Below are 25,483 nucleotides of genomic sequence, written 5' to 3'. Positions count from 1 at the left end.
TCCCTTGGAAGCGTGCGCCTCTCTCTGCGGTGACACGCTGCGCTCCTTTTGTCATGGCGCCAGTATTTTCCTTCTCAGCTACTTGAGCGTCCTGTCTCATTCTTGTTGCCTGCCTCGTGCCCCCCCCACCTCCACGGCCCCGGGCCCGTTTCATTGCAAAATCGAAAATCAAGGCCGTCGGCTACATGTGATGTATTCTGCAAACGAAAGCACGCTCAAACCCTTGCAGCACCCATCTTCTCGGCGAGCAGAAATCACTCACCACCCCCAAACTAGACCAGGAAGGCTTTGCCCTCAAACAACTTCTTCAGGCTGTTGATGTCCTCGTTCTTCGTCTCTATCCAGCGGTTGCGAGTCTCGTGGTCCACAACCTCACCCTCCGGGCCCAAAGTCTCGGCAAGGCCCGAGCAGAGCTCTGCGATGCGCAAAAGCCTATCCTATTCATTTGCCGCGATGGCATCCAGCTCCTCGGGCAGGTATATCATCCCGACGAGCTTCATGAGTCGCTGCTTGAAATCTGCGCCCCGGATCCCCTCCGAGTCGGCGTAGGCCTGGATCCTGCGGAGATACTTGTCCCAGTTTCTCGGGTTCACGCAGGAAATGCCGTCACTCAAATGCGGCGCCTTTCTTAAGAACTGAGCTGCTGCCGCTGACCGGCGGGGCTTCGCGCCTGCTCGTCGCGTGTCTCGCTCCTATGTATGGTCTGGTTAGTCGTTTACTGGGAAGCCAGAATTCCCTAGGGGTATAGACAGAGGTGGCTCACGCTTGGCTTGAATCCCAGCCCCGTCTGCGTCGTGGTCTCCTGGATCACGTCTTGTGGGCGGTCAGTCTCCATGGGGAGCACTGATACGTCGGACACGTCGGACACGTCGGACACTGTTTCCCTGTCGTCGCTGGAGGTATCGGAGTAGGAGTCGTCATCTTGCGAAATCGTTGCGGGTAGAGCGTCCTGCCGCTGCTGGTGGTGCAGCTGCATCACCGGGCGCTCTGCAAGAGCCCGGTTCCTCTTCAGCACAAGGATCTTGGACGGCCTGGTTGGTGTGGCGGGACTCTGATCCCGTCTGGCAGCCCGTTCCGCGGTGGCCAGGTCAGCGGAGGCCTTGGCGGGAGCACATGGTGTTTGCATCGGCGGTCCTGCGGGGAGTGAATGTCTCGCCTTCGCCGTCCTGGCCGCGACGGCGTCGGGCCTCTGTTTGGCGCGAACCTCTTTTGCCCCCTGGGACTGGGACGTAGAGCCCTGCTTCAAGACCGGCGCGACACCCCCCTCGCCGTCACTTGCTGCCCCCTTCTCCCGCACTACAGTCTCGCGGTCGTGATTCCCACAGTCTAGTCTGCCATGGTGTCGGCGTGGTTTCTTCGCCGACGGCGGGTTTGGCGTCGACTCGGGCGAAGACCTCGACGCCCTCCTCTTCTTCCGGGCGTGTCTGTGAGAAAAGACCGGCGGCGCTGTGGCGTGCTTCCTTGCCATGCCCCCGTCCGATCGCTTGGCATGCAGCTGCTCGTGTATTTGCGCGAGCAGAATTCCGCAAAACTCATTGGGAGAGGGGGCCTCTCGCAGCCTCCCGATCGTCGCCCTGCTCAGACGTAGGGCCGTCGGAGGCAGTGCCACGTGCGTCTTGACATGGCGACCGTCTGGCAGGCAAATCGGACAGCTGGCGCGGGCTCTGGCGCCCGTCATCTTTGCACAGGCCCCGAGAAACTTGAGGATGCCGCCGCTCACCTTGCGGAAATCCGCCACCGAGGTGAACTCTTGGTCCTGCGCCTCCTTGAATATCTCCTGCATCGAGCCCAAGAACTCGGTTCCCGCCGTGCTGGCCATCTCGCTGCACTTGGACTCGAACCGTTCCTGCTGCGATGATGTATGTTGGTGCTTGCCCGACCATCGGCCAAGAGTGAGTGAGAGGAAGGAGAGGAGGCCTTGGAGATGGCACGCAGACTTCCCTCCGACCGGACCCGACGTGCTTGCTGAACAATCAACCAAAGACCATCTTGGATCCCGTTTCCGTGACAGGGCAATGCCCAATGCACATTCTTGCACTGCTGCCGTGGACATGTCGAGATTCAACTTCCCAGGCCTGGCGCAATCATGGCTCCGATCAAGCAGCCATCCGGGGTGCTCCTTCCCTGGCGCTGCACGATTCAACTTCAACTTCATCACGGGCCCCGACCCCAAACTGAAGCGGCTCCCTCCTCAACAGCCCTTGCCGCCCGTAACGTCATGCACGACACCCACACAATCTACCTTCAGGAAATATTTGTTTTTATATTCCGTCTACTTTTACACTCCGGGCAACGCTACATCTGACATGTCAAAATGCCCCTACTCCACGCAAAACAACCCGACCGGAGCTACTTTAAATCTCGCTCAAACCATCTACTCATGGTACCCATGCAAATTACAGTTCGTCGTGGACATCAGACTCGGCTTCCTCGCTTCCACCAGGCCCATCACCACCGTACATCTTCGAGGTGATGGGATAAGCCACGTTGGACAGCTTCTCCTTCTGTTCCTCAAAGTCTTCGGCAGAAGCCTGTTGGCCGTGCTCGTCGAGCCACTCAAGAGCCTCCTTAACGGCATCCAGAATCTACATTCCGTATTAGCCAATTGCTGCTGCTGATACATGGGAGTACTCTTTCGTCAAAATGAACTTACAGTCTCCTTGTCCTCCTCCTCGATCTTGCCGCCGAGACCCTCGGCGTCGTTGACCTGGTTCTTGAGGTTATAAGCGTACGTCTCCAGACCGTTGCGGGCGTCGATACGCTCTCGGGTGGCCTTGTCCTCCTCTGCGTACTTCTCAGCCTCGGCAACCATGCGGTCAATTTCCTCCTGGGTGAGACGGCCCTTGTCGTTGGTGATGGTGATGGACTTCTGCTTGCCAGTGCCCTTGTCGTGAGCAGAGACCTTGAGAATGCCGTTGGCATCAAGTTCAAAGATAACCTCGATCTGGGGAACACCGCGAGGCGCGGGAGGGATCCCAGTAAGCTCAAACTTGCCAAGAAGGTTGTTGTCCTTGGTCGCAATTCGCTCACCCTCGTAGACCTGGATCAGGACCACGGGCTGGTTATCGGCAGCGGTAGAGAAAATCTGGCTCTTGCGTGTAGGGATGGCAGTGTTGCGGGGAATCAGCTTCGTCATGACTCCGCCAGTGGTCTCAATACCTAGAGTGAGAGGGTTGACATCCATTAGGACGACGCCGTCAGTACCGTCCTGTCCAGTAAGAATACCAGCCTGAACAGCGGCACCGTATGCGACAGCCTCGTCGGGGTTGATGCCCGTGTAGGGTGCCTTGCCAGTTATTTTCTTAACAATGTCCTGAACCATGGGGATGCGGGTAGAGCCACCGACGAGGACGACGTCTCGAATATCTTCCGGCGTCAAGTTGGCGTCCTTGAGAGCCCGCTTGACGACTTTCTTTGTGGCCTCAAAGTGGCGCTGGTTGAGCTGTTCGAACTTGGCGCGGGTGATTGTGTGGGAAAAGTCCTTGCCCTCGTGGAAATGATCAATGTTTACGGTGGCTGTCGTTTGAGAGGACAGAGCACGCTTGGCCTTTTCGGCTTCACGCTTGAGTACAGCCATGGCTTTCTTGTTCTTGGTAATATCGACCTTGTGCTCCTTTTTAAAGGACTCGGCGAAGTGGTCGACGAGGCTATTGGTCAAATCTTCACCACCAAGATGGGAGTCACCGGCAACAGCCAGGACCTGGAAAACACCCTCGTCGATGACAAGAATGGAGACATCCAAAGTGCCACCACCGAAATCGAAAACAAGGATGGTACGCTCCTCATCCGACTTTCCCAGACCGTAGGCGAGAGCGGCTGCGGTGGGTTCGTTAACAAGTCGCAGGACTTGGAGACCGGCGATAGTGCCGGCATCTTTGGTAGCCTGGCGTTGATTGTCCTGTACTGGTTGTTAATAATACTGCCCCCGGCAAAATCGATTCATGGTAGAGCACTCACGTTGAAGTAGGCGGGGACAGTGATGACGGCATGAGTGACCTCGTGGTTCAAGTACCTCTCGGCAGTCGATTTAAGGTTGCCTAGAATCATGGCAGAGATTTCTTCTGGTGTGTAATATGTGGTGCCGTCTTCTTTTTCGAGTCGCATCGCGGGCTTACCCTCCTTATCGACAACCTTGAAAGGCATGTTCTTGATATCTTTCTGGACGGCCGTGTCGCTGAACTTTGTGCCCATCAGACGCCTAAAGTTGACCGGTTAACCAAGACGAGCTCCCTGCAAGAATGCCAGGAACTGTGTTTCAAATGACCGCAGACTTACTTGACATCAAAAAAAGTTCCTTCAGGGTTGTTGGCGGCCTGATTTTTGGCGGGGTCACCAACCAGACGCTCTCCGTCTGCGAAGGCGACAAAGGAAGGGGTAATTCGGTTGCCCTGATCGTTGGTGAGAATCTCGACCTGGCCATTCTGCATCACACCGACGCAGCTGAAAGTCGTGCCCAGATCCTGCGCCAGAGAAGAGTCAGCAATCACGTGTGAGAGCAAGCAGGCTCACGACAGTCAAAGAGCCGCGCGCCTACATAGGCGACCGGCCTCGTAGTACCATGGTCCCCGGGAGCCGGAAATACTCACAATACCAATGGCGACGCCAACGTCGTCAGGAGTGCTAGCCTGGGCGGTCTTGACCAAAGCCAGGGGGGAGAAGAGAAGAGTGATCCAACAAAGGAGCCCGAGGCCCAAAGCAAATGTGCTCCGTGATCGAGCCATGGTGGAAGGGGGGTTAGGGGCGAGTGATGGGCAGGTTTGAAGCTATCCGGATGATGGAAGCAAATACCGACCAAAAGGAGAGAAAAGAGAAAAAGTAAAATGCGTTACGCGGCCAAGTCCCTTGGTTCTCAAGCCAGCGTCTTCGGTGGTATGATGTATCAACTGAGAGACAAGAGTTGAAGATTGAACAAGAGGAAAAAGAAGATGGACGGTTATTATAAGATGCGTCCCACCAAAGAAAATAATATGTCGTGTCCAAAACGAGCGCACAAGAGGCCAGATTTCACGTAAGGTTCCTGGCGGGCCCTGCCTTCCCACAGTGCGCCCCACTTGGCAGGATCCGAAAGCGGGGTGGTTTTTTGGAGGCTCGCACTGTATATCTCTACGTATACCACAGTGGATTGACTGTAGTAGTCTAGTTAGAGGCGGCAGTTGCGTCTGCGCACCTGTGCTGAAGACAGTGTCAGGATGCAAGCGCGCACAGGGTATGGCACTGTACGTTGGCGCCGCCTTCCATGTCAAATAGTTTCCCGTCCGCCAAAGCCAAGCAACCACGTCGCCTTTGGCGCCGTTGCCACCGACCTGCGAAGCGCCATCGATGGTGGCATGAAACTTGATCCCTAGCAAGGGGAGAAGAGAAAAAAGAAAGAAAGAAAATGCAGCCGCGCAACGACGGCATTCACTTGGCTTTGAGAAGACCGCGGAACTCTCACACAGCACAGCTGACAGGACAAGTCTGGTAAGCCGCTCGTCATATTCGTAGCTGATGAGGCAAAGGCCAGTCGCGTTCTCCTCGTAGCGCTTGGCCCATATGATGTATGGCGACGACGCCACCGCCGAGGCAAAATCACAAATGACCGCCCATGTGTCCTCTTACTCCGGTGGTTACAATGACTAAGTCAGCACCAAAAGACACCGTGCAATAATCTATTGGCCACGACTCACGAGGCCAATCCTCAAGCTGTCGACCGTAGCCTCAAGTGGAGACTTCGAGAATATTCGGGACAATCAAGGTATGTAGTGCATAGCCGGCATGGAGGACCGACCAGTGGACCCTTTAGCACGTCGCCACAAGTCGCCAGGCCAGTCCGTTGCTCCTCGACACGCCAAGGGACCTGATAGCGACGTATTGCGGGTTTCGCCGTGGCAAATCTTGCGTCGTCTCTTTTCACTTTGAATAGTATCCGGATTTGTGCATTCCCCTACATGCGGCCAACAAGCTTGCTCTTTTGATAAAATGTTAAACCTCCAACTCGATTATTCCAACAAGCCGGCTGCGATGGTTTCCCCGCCACGGCGAAGGACAACTCTCTGACCCTTTTCCAACGGAACCTTGGAGCCCAGCTTGATCATCACGCGAGCCACGCTCCCGGGCTGAACCACCTTGGGTTTCTTCTTAAGGATTTCCCCGGTAGCCTTGTCGAGAGTGGCGGGTATTGACTGGATTTGTCCAGCCACGTGGAGACGCCCACGGTGAAGGTCTACTGGCATCGGCACTAAATGCTCGAATGCCATGGCCTTCAGAGTGAAGTTGTCCCCAACGCGGATTGGGTCGACGGTGCTGCACAGGATGTCGCCAACACGCATGTGAATAGGATCAATGTCAGTCAAGGCAATCGTAACGCTCTGGCCGGCGACTGCCCAGTCTTGAGCTTCAGTATCCACCATGATGGATTTAATATACGCGGCTTTTCCACTGGGCTGCACAATAGCTGCGTCGCCAATCTGAATATTTCCTGCGTCAATTCGGCCAGCAAGTGTTGTGGTGCCCTGTTGTTGGGATCGAAACACTTCTGAAATCGACATTCGGAAGGGTTTCTCAATGGCACGGGCCGTCGAAGGCTCCAAATCTTCCAATGATGTAATGAGTGTTGGGCCTTGATACCACGTTGCAGATGTATCCTCTGTCATACTGGCGATATTGTCTCCATTCAAGCCTGAGACTGGAATGAAGCTTACCAATTTGCTTTGAAAACCCAAGCCTGTGAGAAATCCCATGACTTGCTGTGAAATTTCGTCGAACCGATCTCGTGACCAACCAATCATGTCCAATTTATTGACGGCAACAATCAGGCGCTGGACACCCAAACTGCGGAGCAACAATACATGCTCTCTCGTTTGCCCCTTCAGGCCTCTTTCGTAAGCTCCAGTATTTGCGTCAATCACAAGAATGGCAGAATCTGCTTGGCTAGCACCTGCAATCATATTCGGGACGAAATCCCTGTGACCAGGGGCGTCCAAGACGGTAAACTTCGCGTTTGAAGTTTCAAAGTGGTTGGTGGCGATGTCGATTGTAACGCCACGTTCCCTTTCTTCAGTTCTCTGGTCCAGGACCCAGGCAAGAGCAAAAGACTGCTTTCCAGTCCTCTCTGCTTGTCGGCGATACTTATCCACTGTGCGCTCTTGAACGTATTTCAGTTCAAGCAAAAGGCGGCCCATAAGCGTACTTTTACCGGCATCAACATGTCCTATCAACACATTAGCATGGATCACAGTGAAAAACCTGTCCATCTTCTGCTGGGTTCTTTTGACTTACCGACAACAACGAAGCTGATGCTCTTTTTACTGTTGCTCCGCTCGTACTCCTTGGCTACATCAAGGCCTTTGCTCTTTGGGGGCGGAACGTCGCTGACCTTCAGGTTCGAGACCCCATGTACCACATCTGCATCTTGAGAGGCAGTATCGAATTTCTTGTCTTTTTTAGCCCCTGTGGATACCGCTTTGACAGAAGCTGTGGTCTTCTTGCCGGCTGAAGAAACATTAGAATTAGCTTGCTATTTCGCCCTTGCAAAGTTCGAACCTTTTGCTTGTGCTGCTAGGACGACATCATCCGGACTGGGATTAGAGAATGCTGTAGCAAGAAAGGATGATGAGGCAGCGTATGGCATTGCATAGAAACCAGGCCTGTTTGCTTGACGATTATCTGGAGCAGGACCGGATAAAATCTGGGCGAAGGCTGATGGCGCACATGTGCGAACTAGCTCTGCATCGCTTTCTTCTTGTTCCTCCCTTTGAACCCGAGGGTATTGATTCGCTTCGTTTGACTCTTGTTGCGAAGCTTTGGCTTCGATAGGATCAACACTGGATTCTGTATTTTGAGAGGTCTGGCGCCGGCAGTCACATCTGTCCAATGTTTCTCGCGATAAAGCATGCATGACAGGACCACGCAACCGCTTTGAAGGGCTTGAGGCTCCCATGTTGTGTTCTCTCTGGGGACCATCTGCGATTGACAATCTTTTCATGCCACTTTCTGCCCGTGAAGCGTTTGCGTACTCTTTCTTTTCGTCGTTCTTCTTTTTCCTGGCGGCCGCGAGGGCTTGCAGCTTGGACATTTTCGGGGCCTCTCCCGCCCCGCCAAGTAATCCGCCTCGCGGCTTGGAGGGTGCTACAAATGTAGCTCGACGACTCTCTGGTGTATTTAACCAGGGCATGTCATCGAACTCTGTTTGAAGCAGCTTCGAATTTGATCTGAAGCTGGAGGCTCTGCAAGGCGGCAGGGGCAGTGCTTTGGATATTTGCGACGAGTCCGACAGTGGTAAGGTCTTCGCCGCTCCAGTCCATCTTACAAACAGACCAAGTGAAGGTGAAAACGAGAACTCATGCAACTTACTCTCTAGGGCTTTCTTCGGTGTTGGTTTAGACGGTGGTGGTACAATAAAGGTCCTGCTCAAGTAGGCGACAGATTTCTCTACATCGTAAAAATAGTGCCATAGCGCCTCTTGTATCTGCTTGACAGTCACTTTGCCAGCATTGGCACCAAGGGCTATTTTTACATCGGCAGTGCCCTTCTCCATGGCTTGCTTGTCCTCGGGGCTCAGCTCCTCCTCTTGATCTTGCTCATAGTCGTCCCCATCATATAGGTCGTCGTCGTAGAAATCAGTAGGTGCCATGTTTGACGACGACGACGCCGCCGCACAACGACCCGCGGTTTAGAATAAAGACGTGGATGGTTTCTCTCCGTGTCGGCTCAGATTGGGCCGTGTGCGACTCCTGGTGGGAAACTCTATGTTGTTTCTGAACTTGTCAGTTTATCTGTCCGCCATGCATTCGGTCAAGGTAAGGGTTAGCATACTTTGGCAAACCTTTGTGATGCAAAAAGAGAGACGCACAGGAACACCAGCTGTGCGGTCGACGTTCATCGAAGTTGAAGCTGGGGGTGGGGGGGCAATGAACCGATGACGCCTAGGGCAATTCTCGAGATACCCCGCCACTAAGAGCCCCTCGACGCCGGGCCCGAGCTCCGTACCTGCCCAGCCCCTCCTTACTTAACCTAGTGAGAAGCGCTGCCAGAACTTAAGAAACTGAGCCGTTTCGCAACGACAACTCGGGTGGCGGAGATTTCTTTTCCCGGTGTCCCCCACCGCGTCAAGGTCCAAGACAACCAATACTCTAAAATTTTGACCAGCCCCAAGCCGGAGGTCTTCATTGTTTCGGTCCTTTTTCCCTGTCGACAAGTCTTTTTTTTTTGGCACTGTCTGGTAGGGCCTCCGCAATAGCCGGTTCGTCGCCAACATGTCACTGAGTGAGTGCAAACTGGTTGTGGTGATCCACGGGTTGGTCATGACTATAAGAGCTAACCATGTGTACTGGCAGACCTGGATCCTAACAATGGTAACTGCACGACGATCGACTATCGTGTCACAGCCCTCGGCGCTAACACATGCATTTTTTCATTCAACAGCAACCTTCTTGAGGGATGAGCAAGGCCGACCCTTCATCGTTGTCCGAGAGTAAGCCCCGCCTGTCAAGTCCAAGCACAGGTCTGCACTGAACAACCTCTGACAACCACACGCACAGTCAGGGGAAAAAGAAGCGTCAGTTCGGAAACGAGGCCGTCAAGTCCCACATTCTCGCGGCCAGAACCGTAGCAAATCTTGTCAAGTCCTCCCTCGGCCCTCGAGGCCTGGACAAGATCCTCATCTCCCCGGACGGAGACATCACAGTCACCAACGATGGGGCCACCATCCTGCAGCAGATGGAAATAGGCAACCACATCGCCAAGCTTCTAGTAGAGCTTTCCAAATCCCAGGATGACGAAATTGGCGACGGTACCACCGGTGTTGTTGTCCTGGCTGGTGCTTTGCTAGAGCAAGCTGCCGACCTTATTGATAAGGGCATCCACCCTATCCGTATTGCCGACGGGTACGACCAAGCGTGTGACATCGCCGTCGCCGAGCTGGACCGAATCTCAGACACAATCGACTTCACAAGGACGAGTACTGCCAACCTGGTCAAGGTTGCGCGAACAAGCTTGGGCAGCAAGATCGTCTCCAAAGCACACGACCAGTTTGCCAACATTGCAGTGGACGCCGTCCTGTCTGTAGCGGATCTGGAACGAAAGGACGTCGATTTCGAACTGATCAAGGTCGACGGCAAGGTTGGAGGCTCGCTCGAAGATACGCTACTCGTCAAGGGCGTCATTGTCGACAAGGACTTTTCTCATCCGCAGATGCCTTCTGAAGTGCGAGACGCCAAGATTGCCATCCTGACCTGCGCCTTTGAGCCTCCTAAGCCCAAGACCAAGCACAAGCTCGAGATCACCAGTGTTGAAGAGTTCAAGAAACTACAAAGCTACGAGAGGGAGAAGTTTATCGAGATGATCCAGCAGGTCAAGGACACTGGCGCCAACTTGGCCATCTGTCAGTGGGGGTTCGACGACGAGGCCAACCACTTGCTACTCCAGAACGGTCTTCCAGCCGTGCGCTGGGTTGGCGGTCCCGAGATCGAGCTGATTGCCATTGCTACCAATGGCAGAATAGTACCGCGGTTCGAAGATCTCAAGCCTGAGAAGCTGGGTTCGGCGGGTATCGTCAGAGAGATGACTTTTGGCACAACAAGAGAGAAGATGCTGGTCATTGAGGAGTGTGCCAACACCCGCGCCGTGACCATTTTCTGTCGTGGCAGTAACAAGATGGTATGCTGGACGATCACTGCTGCTCAAATAGTGTAGTAATGGCTAATACGTTGTCTAGATTATCGACGAAGCTAAGCGATCACTTCACGACGCCTTATGTGTGGTACGAAACTTGGTGCGCGACAACCGTGTCGTCTACGGCGGCGGCGCTGCCGAGATTGCCTGTTCTCTAGCTGTCGAGGATGCAGCCGTCCGGACGCCAGGTTTGGAGCAGTACGCCATGCGCGCGTTCTCTGAAGCTTTGGATACTGTCCCCATGACACTAGCTGAGAATAGTGGTCTCAACCCCATTTCTACTCTAGCTGAAGTGAAGAGTCAACAGGTCAAGGCTGGGCCCGACAGCCGAGGTAAGCTTGGTGTTGACTGCATGGGACGTGGAAACAACAATATGAAGGACGCTTTTGTCATCGACCCCTTGATTGGGAAGAAGCAGCAGCTTCAGCTGGCCACGCAGCTATGTCGCATGGTTTTGAAGGTGAACAATGTCATTGTTTCTGGCTCGGGCGACGACGAGTTTTAGAGAAGTCACGATAGACAAGGGCATATACCACAGGGGTTCAAGGTACAAAACTAATGGCGCAATAGACGCCGCCTTGACTTGACATGGAGTCCGCCACATGAAATTTTGCAGTGTTGACGGCTTCCTACGTACCGTGACTACATGCCTCCCCATCGACAACAATCCAACCGCCAGGAGCCGACGCCACGGATTGGAGCTGTGCGAGGGCAGGCCAGGCCATTGTTCTCCAACTCTCGGCGCGCCGGCACGAGCGGCCTTGAACAACACGCTGCGAATCTCGGGAAGCTGCGCCTTGTTACGTTTTCTTTTTCCCCTTTCTTTCTTTTCACACCCAAGTTTCGAGCTGATCAGGCGACAATATTGATGATGCGGCCGCTTGTGTGAGACGCGAGGACCCAAAAGAAGGTGATCGAGCTGTGTCGTTCGCCACCTGGGACAGTAATGACGGGGAAGAGGTATTATTTGGAAACGGTGTAAACAGCAGCAAGATGTTTGGGTAGCAAGGTCCCATGGTAAACACGTAACGGAAAATGAAACAGACCCGTCATCATCCGGCTGAGGCACAGCGGCTACCAGGGCTGGGTGAATGTCAAGATGATTAGGGTAGCACTTCGTTGCCCCCAAATCCGTAGCCGATGACAATGCCTAGACTCTGGAGTCAAGACAAGGGCCCCTGTTTGTTATTACCTCTTTTACTAGTATCAATATCAGAGTCTTATCATCTACCTCTCCCTCAGTTTTATGGTCTGGAGACGTGAGACGCGGTTCTCCAAAGCGAAATGGATTGAAGGTTTTTTTTTCGAGCGCTATACGGTAGGAAGCCACATCACGACACATTTCATGATGAGGTATTCGCGAAAGAAGCGCCAAGTTCCTCTTTAGGCTCACAAGCGGTCATGTGCCTCCCGTCAAGGCCCAAGATGGCGCCACGTCGGAACGTCGACGAGTTTGAAAACGTCCGAGAAGATTTGACAGGGTGTGACCTGAGACTAATACGTATATTGGGGTTGCATTCGCATTCTTATCTCCAAGGTGCAAAACAGGGTCGCGTGTTTATTCGGCATGAATAAAATACAATAGAAATAAAAAAAGTCGATTTCAAACCAAAGATGAGCAATTATCATGTTGCTTTTCATATTATTGCATGTACCGTCAAGACCTCGTGGACAATAAAAGTATTCTCATTTGTCAATGGGCGACCTGACATGTAAGCGTTAGGTCGTGTCAAGGATGAGGGATGATGAGTGAGATGAGTGAGTGAGCGAGCGAGCGAGTGTTGCAACACCACCCATGATGAGCCCTCGGACTTGCAATTACATATTACATTAGGCAGCCAGCTGAGGCGGTGCAACGACACAAAGGACATCACGTCCGTCGACGGGACGAGGAGGGAGGAGGAGGAGGAGTAGGAGGAGGAGGAGGAGGAGGAGTAGGAGGAGGAGGAGGAGGAGGATGAGCATCCTCGCCCCTGCAACATGTCGTTTGGCGGCATTCGTTCAGCTCAAGTCACGGTACGGAACTCGACGCCTCTCGAGGTTGCGAGGTTACATTGCTGCGCACACGCCGGCCCTGGACGAGCTGCAGGCATTCAGGCGCCCAGGGACACATGCGCACTGGCAGATGTATGCCTCCTGTGTCTGTGCTGTTTGCTTCCGCGCCGTTGACATCGTCAGCAGACGGCAGCTTGGCAGCTTTGCATCGTGGCGGAGAGTGGCGGACGCTGTGGAAGCCTCACCGTCTGTTTCGGGGGTGCCACTTGGGCCCTTGTTGCGAGTCGTCATGTTGTTTGTGAGGCTTGCCTGCATTTTGAATGTGCATGTGTCGAGCCCGGTGAGTTGAGCCGTGGACTGACGGTGACGGTGACGGTTACGGTGACGGCGACGGTGACGATGGTGTTGACGATGACATCTGGACCTTGCGCTTTCACGATGCGCCCGCCGTCGTTTTCTTCCTTTCCTTCTTCAGTAGACGCACTACTGTTCTGCCAGGTGCGTAGACACGTTTGTGTGAATCAGCCCAGTGACAACGTGGGAGAGGCACTTTTGGACTTGGTGCCTGGGAACTGCCGTCAACATTGAAACGTAAAAGCCAGATGTGTGGTGTGCGGTGTGCACGTGTGTGTGTGTGTGCTCTTCTCGGGCCGCAACCGCAATGCGTGATTGAAAAAGACAGAGGCGTATGTATGTCTTGGTCGTTTTCAATCTTGATTCTGCCGTCACCAAAAAATCATTTTCAACAATGAAATAAAAAAATATTTTTTTAAAAAAAAATTCGCAGCACTCATTTATTTATTGTATTCTCGTCCCACCCGTCGCGCCTGCCTGTTCCTCTTCGGCTGGCCGTCTTCGCTGGCCCAAAGCGGCAGCGACCCAGACTTCACCGCCTGCAAGGTTGCAAGGTCGCACCTTCCCCTCCCTCCTCTTTTTTGAATCGACGTCGCACCAGTTGACGCATCCGCACGCCTCCCTCTCTGCAGCTCAACCTTGGTCATCCGGGTCATCTGCCTTTGCAATGCTGAGCTGGCAATCAACCCCATGTTGCGCCGTCCGTCATTCCCGTCCGTGGCAAATGCAGTTTATCGCACACGACGCAGCCAGATGCATCCCCATCGCACCCGCGTGGCCGCGTCAAGCCCGCCGACCCGGTCAAAGCACAGAAATACAAGGCCCTTTGGCGATTCTGCATGTTCCACCTCGCTTGTCTTGATGACCAACAAGTATCGAGTACCTACATGCATTCAGCTTGCCGAACGAACCATGACATGCCGCCTGAGATGAAGCCTTGCTGTGACTGTGTCCGGAAGCCGTCGATTGGAACGCCTCGGGCCAAAACATGTTGCGGTGAGCATGCATCTTCCGCTCACAGGCTCAGACTAGTGATGCCTTTGGCGGCCAGTTGGCCATGGCAGGCTTCAGTCTTCGCCTGCCCCAGGACAACTCAGCAATCCCGTGGTCGCGGTGAAGCTGCCACGACCGCCCTGATTGCGTGCGAGACGAATCGACTATTCACGTGCTCTTTGATATTATTGCCTCAGTGTACCGAGTACTCCGTACAGCTGGCGCGACATCTAGGCGTCGCGGCGCCAAATTACTTTCTCAGCAGGACCTACAATGTCGCCTACCATTGGATCATGCATCGACATGGCCGCCGCCGACCGCTGTGTGGTACTGCACCACCGCACATCGCACACTCAGCGGCTGTGCTGACCGATATGTTATATGTTCAGTTTCTCTCCTTCAAGAGCTCAAAGAATGCACACAAGAAGAGGAGGAGTTGTCGTCGTCGTTCACGGTCCTTGGCCCACACCCCTCCTGCCATCCCGCCTTGACCCTCTTACAACGTTCGCTGGCCACAGGAAGTGATAAGACTGCGTTAGTGCCACCCTCGGTTGGCAGGTGTGCTTATGTCTATGTCTTACGGACAATAATGGAAATGACGTCTTCTATCCGGGGGTGACGGTGTGCCCTGTGTGGTAATTTGCCAACCAGCACCTTTGCTCCGTGGATGGATTGGGTATCCACGACCCTGCTTTGGGACAACGCACAAGATCTAAAACTCATTCAAATAAAAAGCGGCTTTATTTTGGCTGATCGATGAGGGGCCCGCTATCGGCGAGTTGAGATGGTAGGCAAGAACCTCGTATCCGAGACACGGCTTGGTCCGCTCACTTAAACTGTTGCGTAGAAAGAGCTCTGAGCGACAATGGTGCTACAATGACACATCGACTTTGTCAGCACTACCCCGTAACTACGGATGTTCATCTTCCGCTGTTCAGTCTCAGTCTATAACTGGAAAAGCAGCTCTCCGAGGACGTTTGGCTATCTTGGAGATTCGTGCTTCGTTGTGCCGTCTTTTCCTACAACGTAGGTTGGTGCACCTCAAAGCCCACGACAGCGTGAGGGGGGACGTAATAGATGCACGGCTTCCACGACCAGGTGCAATTACATATCGTGGCCAAAGAAAATCGACTATAATCAATAACTTGTAACAGGGACGAAAAAAAACCAAAGAATTGTGTCCGACTTGACAATAAGATTATAGTCGAGTGCTTCATTCCTTCAAATATGCAAATGTACAGCCAGTCCGATAGGTTGGTACCCTGGACTCGGATTCGGAGTAACCCTTTATGTAGGATTTTCGCCTTCCCTTGGCCCTGAGAGTTCTTAGTCAAGCTACGTACTGATGACAATTGACAATACATTGACTCTGAAAACAAGTATTTGCCTGCTTATTTGACCAGGTTTTATTGTGCGTTGGAGCCTTCGCCTAGACCTTCAAGGATACGACAAAACCTTCACGCTGGTCTTGCGGCCATGGAGTAAATGACTCGACTCCAGAGGACCCTGGCACAAACGGCAATTGCTTTTGTTTATGTGGGCTTAGACTTTGGAATGAAACAATCCTCCAAAATTAAAAATGACAAAGGATGCGAATCGCAGTCGAGTCGTCCTTGATCTGGGAAGTCGTGAGCTGGGACACGATACTTGGAGGTCAAATCTTACCTGCCTCGAAGCCGCCCGATTGCCAATTTCCAATTTGACCGGGGTGAAGAATCTACGTCAATCAGCACCGAAGAGACCGTCTCAGTCTCGTCTTGATGATATCAAGTCAATATGGATGTTGCGGATGAATCGCGTGCTCATAATGACTGCGTCGGCTGTGACTCACACCGTCGTCGTGAGCCACTGTTGAACGTTGAAAAGCATCCATCTCCAGACGGTGCTTGTGGAACTAGTCCGGATCTGGAAAGCGAGGTCTGCCAGTAGCTGCCGCTCCGCTTTGCAACGCCACCATCAGAACGTCAACCCTCTCTCATTGCGAAGTCGACGTAAAAGAACCCTCTCTACTCCCCGGGGACTCCTTCACCAGGGGATTTTCTCCGCCGATTTCCACCTTACTGTACTTATCAAGAGAATCATCTGGACAGGCGTTGGGTGTTTCCCTGATTTAAAAGACAGAACCCCACGAAACAACGAGCCGCTCCTTCTCACCCACCATTCCGCTCAGCATTGGCATCATCTCTACCCAACTGGCCATGATAGCCTTGGGGTCTCAGACCGACGGCTCACAGACCCTAAAACAGGCTGTGGGGGAAGCACCGTCTTCTAGGGTCGTAGCCAAACCAGTTCCGACGTCCCAGGCAGACGACCCTCGCGGTTATCAGGTCGAGCAGCTTCGACGACGATTCTCCCCAAACGAGTCCACTACTGACGCTGGAACCACGTCTCTGGTGTTCAAGTTGAAGCCGTCGGATCCTGACTTTCCCTTTGAACTGACCCATCTGGAGTGCGATGTGCGTGTCCCTGCCAACTACCCGGATGAAAGACCGGAACTGCGTGTGAAGAACAGCAATATCCCATGGGGGTTTCGCATCAATATCGAAAGGGGTTGGGACAGACTGGCCATGGAGAGGAAGGGGGCCACTATCCTGTCGATTGTAAATGCTCTGGATAAAAACTTGGAAAAATTCCTCTCCGAGGAGAAGGCGGACACGGTCAAGCTGGTCGCCTTCAAGGACGCAAGGCACCCAGACGCTGCCGCCTCCGTCACGAAGCCGGAACCAAGTTTCGCACCAACTAAGCCAGTCAGCATAACGCCATCTGCAAGACCTCATATGCCTGAGGAGTCATACTCAAAGCGGCAGATTGCAGAGGCCAAGGCAAGGAGGGCGCAGGAAGTTCGCCAACTGGAGGCACGCATGGGGAGGCTACCCGGGTTTCGACGCTCCGCAGATGGCATTGTGTTTACGTTGCCGATTGAGCCCAAGAGGAGGAATGAGCTGCCCCCCGGGCTTGGCCCAGTCAACAGTTTGCACCTCATTGTCCCGCTGTTGTACCCGCTGCAGGACGTCAGAATCCAGCTCAACGAGGTTAATGACGTTGAGGCGGAGGCACTTGAGGCATTGTTCGCGGTCAAGGCAGCAGAGCAGAAGTCCATGTCTCTGATGAGCCACGTGAACTATCTTGTTCAGAATCTACACGCCCTAGCCAAGCAGGCCCAAGTGATGGCGCAAAGGGCTGCGGCTCAGGAGCAGGAAGAGGCGGGAAAGGCTACGACAATCGACGAGGAGACATTTGTCACTGGACCATCCGGCGTAAGTGTAACTGGCAAGGATGGAAGCCACATCAAAGTTATAGCGCGACCGCCCGAATGGGATTCTGCAGGATACGATGACGAGGATTCAGACAGCACATGGGATGGAGATGGCGGCGTTGCCCTACTGCGAGAGGCTGATGCGGAGCCGGACCCAGCACCGGCACAGGTCAGCCAAGCCAGAGAGCGAGGGACCATGATGTCCTTGCCGTCGGTGGAGCTACACGGCGTCGAGGTGCTGCAGGTGTCCATTCTCGGCATCAGCGTGAAATGCGAACGGTGCAAAACGGTCAACGACATGACGGGCCTGAAGCCAGGCATGGACAAGACGACAAGCTGTAAAAAGTGCGGCACGACGCTCACGGCCAGGTTCAACCAGACGCTCATTCACGAGGGCTCGACGCGTGCAGGCTTCATCGACCTGTCGGGGTGCAAAGTCGCAGACATGCTCCCCAGCACCTTGATCCCAACGTGCGCGCGCTGCTCAACCGCCAGCCAGGGACTGGTTTCGGTCAGGGGTGAGAGCGTCACCAACGTGTGCCGGTCGTGCCACGGCATGTTCACGTTCAAGATTCCGCAGGTCAAGTTCGTCTTTATATCGCCGGGGTCGCCGGCGCCGGCGACGACAGCAGCCGGGGCGCGGCGAAGGACGGAGAAACTCGGGCTGCATGCCGGGGAAGCGCTCCCCGACCAGGGCGCCTGCGCTCACTACCGAAAGTCGTTCCGTTGGTTCCGGTTCTCGTGCTGCAATCGCGTGCATGCGTGCGACAAGTGCCATGACGACGCCGAGGACCACGTCAACGAGTGGGCGAAGCGCATGATATGCGGTTGGTGCAGCCGCGAGCAGAAGTACATGGCGGAGGCATGCGGTTTCTGCGGACGCAGCGTGATTGGGAGGAAGGGCAAAGGATTCTGGGAGGGCGGCAAGGGGACAAGAGATCAGAGGACCATGAGCCGCAAGGACCCAAGAAAGTACAAGCGGCTTGGGGACGTCAACTAGGCGTACGAATTTATTTTCCTCGGCCTGCGAGGAAGGTGGTGGTTGGCAAGGGTCCGTCTGCATCTTCAGAAACGTCAACGCCGTCAAACTCCCGCGCGATGGAAGAAGTCATTGGCGGGTTGACGACTTGACGGCCACGGGTCCCCTCGATGCAGATCTGCTTTGTAACACACACACACACACACCACATACATGATGACGGCGGGCTGGGACGGTCCGTTCATGTTGCAAGGTGCCGCGGCCAAAACAACGGCCGCGTCGGTCCACGTTTGGCTTGACAAGTCTTGTTGTTTCACGCCCTGTCCTGTCCCCGGTTGCGTTGCCCTGGGTTGGGTTGCTGCTGCGTGCGTGCGTGGTTGGTGGAGAGGGCGCGCCCACGGGCGGTCATGTCGGCGTCCCCGTCCGCCTCGGGCCCCTTGGATCTATGCCTTTCTTATTCACTCGGTCATTACGGAGTACTCGGTACTGACTCGCACTCGTCCGGTGCCGTCTGCAGGCACGCACGTACGCACGCGCGCTGGTGCTGGGGGCATGGCTCTCTCGTCTGAAACGGCACCCAACCGTCGGCACGCTCGAGAAGGAGGAAAGGGGAGAAGACGAGAGAAGCAGAGAGCAAAGACAGGTTGGGCCGGGGGCTCTGACACTACCCCGTACCCCGTACTGCGTACTGCGTACTCACCAACAAGAGAGCGAATCGACTCGCTCCCTCATTTCTTCCCCGGTCACCGGGGGCCCCAGCAAGGCTCCTCCGGCCGGTCGAGTTGACGGTTAGATTTTGCATTTAATAACTGTGCAACATGGGCAGCGCCCGGAGTGAGTTGGGCATGAATGAAATCAAGTCAAGCCAGTACGGACATGTGTACTTGGCCAGAGGGCCTGATTGATGAAGCGCGCACGAATGGTTGGCCGAGTGCCATTGCATCGCTTGCTTGCCTGCTTGCCTGCTTGCTGCACGCCAGTACGGAATAAATACACATGCAAGGACCGAGTGCGTCGTGTATTCGGCGAGTCGCGCCCTTGGCAATTAATTTCTTGCGCGGCCCCGTCGCGCCAAGTCGAGATGTCATTCTTCGCCAAGACCCCCCGGCTCCCTGCTCTCAATGTGACTTGCTGTTTCTTGTTGTTGTGGTGGTGGTTGGTTTTTTTTATCTTTACTTTTTTTTTAAACACCACTCTGAATGAAATGAAACATCATAAAATAAAACTAGTTGACGAAACACGCAATCTCTCCCTCTCGGACCGACATTCAGCACCTACCCCCCTCTGGGCATGTGAAATCCAACTTGACCTTCATCTCTGCTACGTGTTGTAAACGCACGGCGCAATCAAGACGCCTTTGAAGGCATGCGTGGGTGCGCGGGTGCGTGCGCGCGCAATAGTTAACTACAAACCACACGTCGGGCCGTACAAGACGGCGGCGACCTCCGTTTAGTACGGAGCGGCTGCTTTTTTTTTTTCTCAACTCTAAAATCTCGCAATTTGATGTCCCGTCCTCTTGATTTCCTCGCGCCGGCACAAGACGCACCGGCACCGGCGTGGTGGTGCGCCGGCGCCTCCAGAACAATCGCGCAGTCATTGTCCCGTCACGGTGGCGAGCGTCTGACGCGCCTCGCAGCGGTGCTTCGTTTTGGTCGCGCTGCGACGCAATCCAGTTTCCTCTGCCTCTGCCTCTGCCTCGGCCGGCTGCTGTTGAGGAGTTGAAATGCTTGGGCCGGACTGCGCCACGCGCCACGCGCCACGGCCTGGACGACGGTGCTGTGTGCTGTGGTGTGCTGTTTGCTGTGGTGTGCTGTGGCTGTGGCCGTGGCCGTGGCTGTTTCGACCACTCACCGCCGGCCGCACTTGCGGTGTCTGCATCGCATTGTGCACGGTCTGAATGAGTCGGTCGGCCGGCAAAGGGTGTGGGGGCCTGGGCCGAGGGCGCTTCTTCACAGGCCAAGCCACGTGAACAATGAAGCGTTCGCGTCCGCGTCCGCGCTCGCGTCGGCGTCCGCATTCACGCCTCCGGCTGCTATTGTCGACGGATGCCGGCCGCCCACGTTTCATTCATGTTGGGCTGGGCTTCTGCTGCGTGGCACGGCATGGCACATTCCACATTCCACATTCCAGATGGGTGCGCCAAAGCTGTGTGGGTGGCCGCTTGCTTGCGTGCCAAGGACCAAGGAAAAGGACCGCGCGAGTCGGCTGCCCTGCCCTGCCCTGCCCTGGACGCCGTGCTGCGGTCGGCCGAAAGCAAGCAAGCATGGACGTGGTGGTCTGGGTCGGGACCGAAGCGTGCCCGGCGAGCACATGAAAAGGGACACTTGTGGTGTCTAGTCTACGCGACGAGGCAGGCTAGACGGATGGACGGATCGTACTATTGACATCATCAATGTAATCACGACCATCATGGTGATGTTTTTTTCGTGTTTTGTTTCTTTGCGCCAGACCCAACTGCCCATCTCGCCAGAAACAGCCGGGCCTCGTTGCCGAGGCTGGGCCAGCCGCCTGCCGCCTGCCGCCTGCCGCCTGCCGCCCATTATTTCCGCCGCACACAAAGATGAAGTTGCTTCGGACACCAAACTCTGCGCGTGCACCCACGTCCGTGCCCGTGCCATGCGTGAGGCAGCAATCGCAATGCCAGCCACTCTGGCGCGCTGCCCGAGAAACGCAATCACGTCGCGCAAACACCTCAGAGGACAGCAGAACTCCCCCGTCTCTCGGACGAAACGAGTAAAGAAACCCGCGACACCTGGACTCGATCCCCAAGCCGACAGAGATTGCCGGGAGAGAGGTCTGTGTGCAAAGGCGGGAAGCTCAAAGGGTCAAGGTCGAGTGACTCGCGACAGCCCACCCACCAAGGCATTCTTTTTTTTTTTTAATAAAAAAAATAGAATGAAAAAAAAGAAAAGAAAAACCCCTAAGAGTGGGGCAAGGGTTTCTTTTTTTTTTTGTACTTTTCTGACTGGTCCGTGGCCGAGGGCCAAGACGGGGCGGGGCCCTCGCGCGCGCTATACCGCACGGGGAGCCCGGCCGGGATTGACTGGCTGTACGGAGTAGGAGTTCCAGACTTGCAGTTCCGCGAGCAGCGCCAAGCAGCGTGCGCACTCTCTCTCTCCCTGCACGTGGAAGCCTTCCAGAAAAGATGGCCATTTTCCCCGAGTGGGATATCCGGAGAGACTGGCAGGCTAGCCCTGAGGAGCAACCGGCTTCGGATGTAACCACCTTCCCTTTTATAGTGACCTTGGTGTGCTGTAGCCCACAGGCTGCCCTCATGACGTAAGCGTGAGCCAACGGCTCTCCGAGTCCTCTCGTCCCCTCCCCCCCCGCCCTCGACGACAGGTACGGACTGCTAGGTGCCGGGAGACGGGATGCGGGGGTTGGGGAAAGTCGTTTGCATCATCGTCGTCGCCGTCGTCATGGTCGGTGCTGGGCGGGGGACGGGATGGTGTGGCATTTTCTAAAAAAAAAAAAAAGACGTCAAAACAGTTGCATTGCCAACCTGGCATGGCACAATGCGCACGGCAGTGGACAACAATCCAAGGGTCCAAGCTCCTGCGTCGTGATCGAGCCGGGGCGTCGAGTCGACCAACCGACCAACCATGTGACCATCCAAAGTCGTCGAGCCTGCCGGGAAGTGGTTGAGGCCGCGTTCGGCTCGCTGGACGCTCGAACCAGTCCAGCCCGGCGCAGCCTCTTCTCCCGTGGCCAACGCAGCAAGAGTGGGTGAGTTTGGCATGCAAAAAATAAAAAAAATAAAAAAAACATGCCTCAACGCATGTTGATCGCAGCTCATCCATCCCATCCATCCCATCCCGTGTCGGTCCGTCTCTGCCTCTCTCGTTCCACGCCCTGCTGCGAGAGTCACACCTGCTCCGGACAAGAGATGAAATCGAACAAACACACGCACGCGCCGGGCCCGTCCTCCTCACGCCGCCCCGTGCGTGCGGATGTGCGGATGCATGTGGTTGGTTCGTATGCATCTGAGACGTGCGTCGCGTCGCGGCTTCGACCTTGACGTCGGCCATTCGCCCGCCCGACCTGAACTGTTTCCAGCAATGTTTACTTTTTCCCCGTCATTTCGGGGCAATGCGGCGCCAGCCAAGATGGGGAACCGGTCTGCATGGAAGCGCGCGCGCCTGGGGAGCTGCCCCCGGTCGCCGCGCGAACCAACTCTGTCGTCATGGCTGCATCATGGCGGAAGAGAGCGGCGAGAGGCTCTTGTTTCGGGGCCCGGCGCGGCTCCCGTCAGTCACTCACGAATCATCAAACCCAGCCTCGAACGCCGTCGGCAGATGTAGAAATCTTGTTTCATTTTTATATTGTTCCTCCGTCTTTTTGTCATCTTCTCTCCTCGAGTCTTCATCCTCGCTGCGACCGGCTTTGTACTGATGCGCCTGGTCTAGGTTCAAGCTGGAGCTTCGATTCCAGTCGGAGCCGCTCCGCATGCGGCGACGGCGCGCGCGGGCAACAAGCAGTCCTGCCGTGTCCCACTGCCCGTCGCAAATAAGCCCTCGCTCTGCACTTGTCGACACCCACCGCCTTGCTCGGGGCCCTGCCGAGCACAGCACAGCACATGACTGCGTGTGCAAGGCCTTGGCTTCCGCCCGACCTGGCCCGGCGTGGCAGCCACGGCGGCCGCCGGTCCGGGGAAGCGGGGCCTGGGTCGGCGGCGTGCACGGCGCGCCCACCGCCACCTCGTCACCCACGCGCCACATCCGCAGACTCCACGCGCGGTAGAGGACGCCGGGCTGGCGGCGGCGCGAGTGTCCGTCCGCATCTCCGTCCCGCGGAGCAGAAGCGCGCAGGGGTGGCCGAGCAAGAGAGAACGTCCAGAGCAGAAAACACACGGACGTGGAAATGCCCCTCTGACGGGGCCTGCGGGGCACGTCTGCTGCCAGATGCCCGCCTTTTTTCTTCGTTTTCGTCCGTCGAGAAAATCTGCCCGTCGCGCACGCCCCTGCAGGAATACGTCGGGCTCCATTTCATTTCGTCCACGAGGGCACATGCAGTACATCCACAGCAGACACCCGGTACGGAGCAGCAGCACAGCCGTCGTGCTCCGTACCCTGTGCCTGTGCTCTGTACGGAGTACTCCGCACGTCTGCCCCCGCAACCAAACCCAGCGCACCCCGACCTGCAGAATTTTTCAAGAATTTAAAAATTTTCGTCCCCCGTGGGCCATCGGACCCCACGTCAATCACAAGGCATGCCCAAATCAGAATCACCATTTCGCCCGTCTTCTTCGCCCGACACCACGTACTCCGTAGAGGTCGTCATGACCTGCAAACACGCTCGCTCCATCTGGCGCCCGCACCGCCGCCCACGTCCCGGCGTCAACGCATTTTTTTCCAAAGGCAAAGTCCACAAGAACCAGAGCGCACGTGCTCCGTACTCCGCACCCGATGACGAGTCGATAAAGCTTCCTGCTCCGCCGCCGCCCCCCGCTTCCTTCCTCCCCGGCCCAGATTACACAACGGCCCCAAGTCGGACCGACCGCCGGGTATTTCATCAGCGCAGCACCGCCGGCGCGGCTTCCGTGCCGCGCGCGTCGGTCGCCCGTCGCCAGCACGCCACGCCACGCCACGCCACGCCCAGGCACCGCACCGCGCCGGTAAGTGGCAAAGTAGAGCAAGCACCCCAGGCCCTCGCTGCTCGCCGCTCGCCGCTCGCCACGCGCACGCGCACGCGACAGCCATCCATCATAGGCAGAGGCACATGTGAACTGTAAGCGGGACCTCTTGCCCCCGGCAGGCCAGACGCGCCGACGCCGCCACGCCCAGCCCGACAGCCCGACAGGTCTACTCGGTACCCCGAACGTGCATACTCATACTCGGCAGAGAGGGGTGGGGACGGGCGAGGAGGGCGCAAAAGCTTATTCTTTGCTCGTGACACCACTCACTCGTTGGTCGGTGGTAGCCACGCGCAGTTGGCCCGCTCGTGCCAGTTCCTCCAATCGACAACCAGGCAGCGTGGGCCTTTGTCCACCTTTCGACTAGGCCCCCCTTTGTTTTATTTTACTTCATCTTCCCCTTTTTTTCCCTGCTCTTATTATTTATTTAAATCTTCTCGACTAATCTTCACACCTAAACATTTTCCACGCTCGGCTTAGCCTCGAGGGCCGGCTATTGCCTGCTTGCCTGCCCACTCGCTCCCCCGCCCCGACCCCCCGCCCTCGCCTCGCCTCGCCGTCACCCTTCTCCTCACCGCCAGCTACTTGCTAGCTCCGCCTTATGTCCATCGACTTGGGCCATGCCAACTGTCAAAAACACCATCAAATTAAGTTACCCCGTACCAACAGAGCAAGGATATCCCCCGTCCGGCGCCACACATTCACACATTCAAATTCAAAAACGTAAAAAAAAGCCCTCATCTCGTAGCTTATTCAATTCATGCTTTTGTGCGGCCCTCCCTCCCTCTCTTGGCCGCCACATGCCACTCCGAGCATGCTTGTTTCTAATTGTTCCTCGTACTCCGTGCGGTTGATGCTCCTCTCGTTGGGCTCTGTAGTCGACCCTGCTCCCTCTCCCCATTGCTTCCGCATCGACGCGCGACGCCGTCTCGTCCTTGTCTAGCTCCTCCGCCACCTTTTGTCTCTTTCTTAATTTTTTTTTTTTTTAATTTTTGTCTTCTTTCATCCTGCTTTGGCATTCTCCTCCTGACCCTTCACCAGGCGAGGGCGCTCGACTACATCCCCGCTCAGTGAGCAAGGTTGCCCTTGCACCCCCGTTCCATCTCAAATCGTCTCCCGCCCTCGCTTCCGTCATAGAGTTACAAAGCTGGAGCCAATCAAACAAACATGAACGCATATGCTCCCGATGGAGCCAAGCCCAGACCATGGTATCATTGGTGTTGAAAGAGATTGAAAAAGATATGCAACGCCTCGCAAAAGTATGTTGACGTAACAGAAAGGCAAGGGAATATTAAGGCCTGGCACAATCCACACGGACCACGCATCAGAGCATGTCTCCCCAAGTGTGCGCTACAATGCTGTGCTTTTTTTTGGTAATTCATGCAACGCTAAGACTAGTCGTGCAATGTCCCCGGGTCGAGTCCCGGCTGTCCTCATAAAAGGTCCAAGATGTGGTATGTGATTAGGAAGATCAGTGTCGTCAACACAAGGAAAAAATAATCTTTACACGCCGTTCAGATATACACGGCGAGGCCACCAAAGCCCTGCCAGACGCGCGCCCCTGAAGCCAACCAAGCTTGTACATGCTCACCATGCAGAGGTGGGAGGGACGACCGTGTCATCT

At 55.4% G+C, this 25,483-nt stretch overlaps 5 protein-coding genes across 5 annotated transcripts; 2 read left to right on the top strand and 3 right to left on the bottom strand.

The window, feature by feature from the left end:
- Nucleotides 1-437: 437 nt before the first annotated feature.
- MAM_00823 (78 Kda glucose-regulated protein) lies at nt 438-1,819 on the bottom strand (the record flags this gene model as incomplete). Its single annotated transcript, XM_040819622.1, has 2 exons — nt 438-692; nt 764-1,819. 2 exons carry the CDS (start codon nt 1,817-1,819, stop codon nt 438-440), a joined length of 1,311 nt encoding a protein of 436 aa, XP_040682887.1.
- Nucleotides 1,820-2,396: 577 nt separating this feature from the next.
- On the bottom strand, nt 2,397-4,721 carry MAM_00822 (78 Kda glucose-regulated protein; the record flags this gene model as incomplete). Its single annotated transcript, XM_040819621.1, has 5 exons — nt 2,397-2,585; nt 2,654-3,898; nt 3,958-4,198; nt 4,276-4,460; nt 4,587-4,721. The coding sequence occupies 5 exons, from the start codon at nt 4,719-4,721 to the stop codon at nt 2,397-2,399; spliced, it is 1,995 nt and encodes a 664-aa protein (XP_040682886.1).
- Nucleotides 4,722-5,978: 1,257 nt separating this feature from the next.
- On the bottom strand, nt 5,979-8,611 carry MAM_00821 (TEF1 protein; the record flags this gene model as incomplete). Its single annotated transcript, XM_040819620.1, has 3 exons — nt 5,979-7,189; nt 7,258-7,470; nt 7,522-8,611. 3 exons carry the CDS (start codon nt 8,609-8,611, stop codon nt 5,979-5,981), a joined length of 2,514 nt encoding a protein of 837 aa, XP_040682885.1.
- Nucleotides 8,612-9,233: 622 nt separating this feature from the next.
- On the top strand, nt 9,234-11,155 carry MAM_00820 (T-complex protein 1 subunit epsilon; the record flags this gene model as incomplete). Its single annotated transcript, XM_040819619.1, has 4 exons — nt 9,234-9,243; nt 9,403-9,451; nt 9,519-10,635; nt 10,694-11,155. The coding sequence occupies 4 exons, from the start codon at nt 9,234-9,236 to the stop codon at nt 11,153-11,155; spliced, it is 1,638 nt and encodes a 545-aa protein (XP_040682884.1).
- A 5,035-nt stretch (nt 11,156-16,190) lies between these two features.
- MAM_00819 (CHY zinc finger domain protein) lies at nt 16,191-18,248 on the top strand (the record flags this gene model as incomplete). Its single annotated transcript, XM_040819618.1, has 1 exon — nt 16,191-18,248. One exon carries the CDS (start codon nt 16,191-16,193, stop codon nt 18,246-18,248), a length of 2,058 nt encoding a protein of 685 aa, XP_040682883.1.
- Between the last annotated feature and the right edge of the window lie 7,235 nt (nt 18,249-25,483).

The sequence above is a fragment of the Metarhizium album genome, assembly GCF_000804445.1.
Source record: "Metarhizium album ARSEF 1941 chromosome Unknown scaffold_1, whole genome shotgun sequence".
NCBI lineage: Eukaryota > Fungi > Ascomycota > Sordariomycetes > Hypocreales > Clavicipitaceae > Metarhizium > Metarhizium album.
Note: the sequence above shows the minus strand (reverse complement) of the source record. Positions and strands in the feature narration are given on the sequence as shown.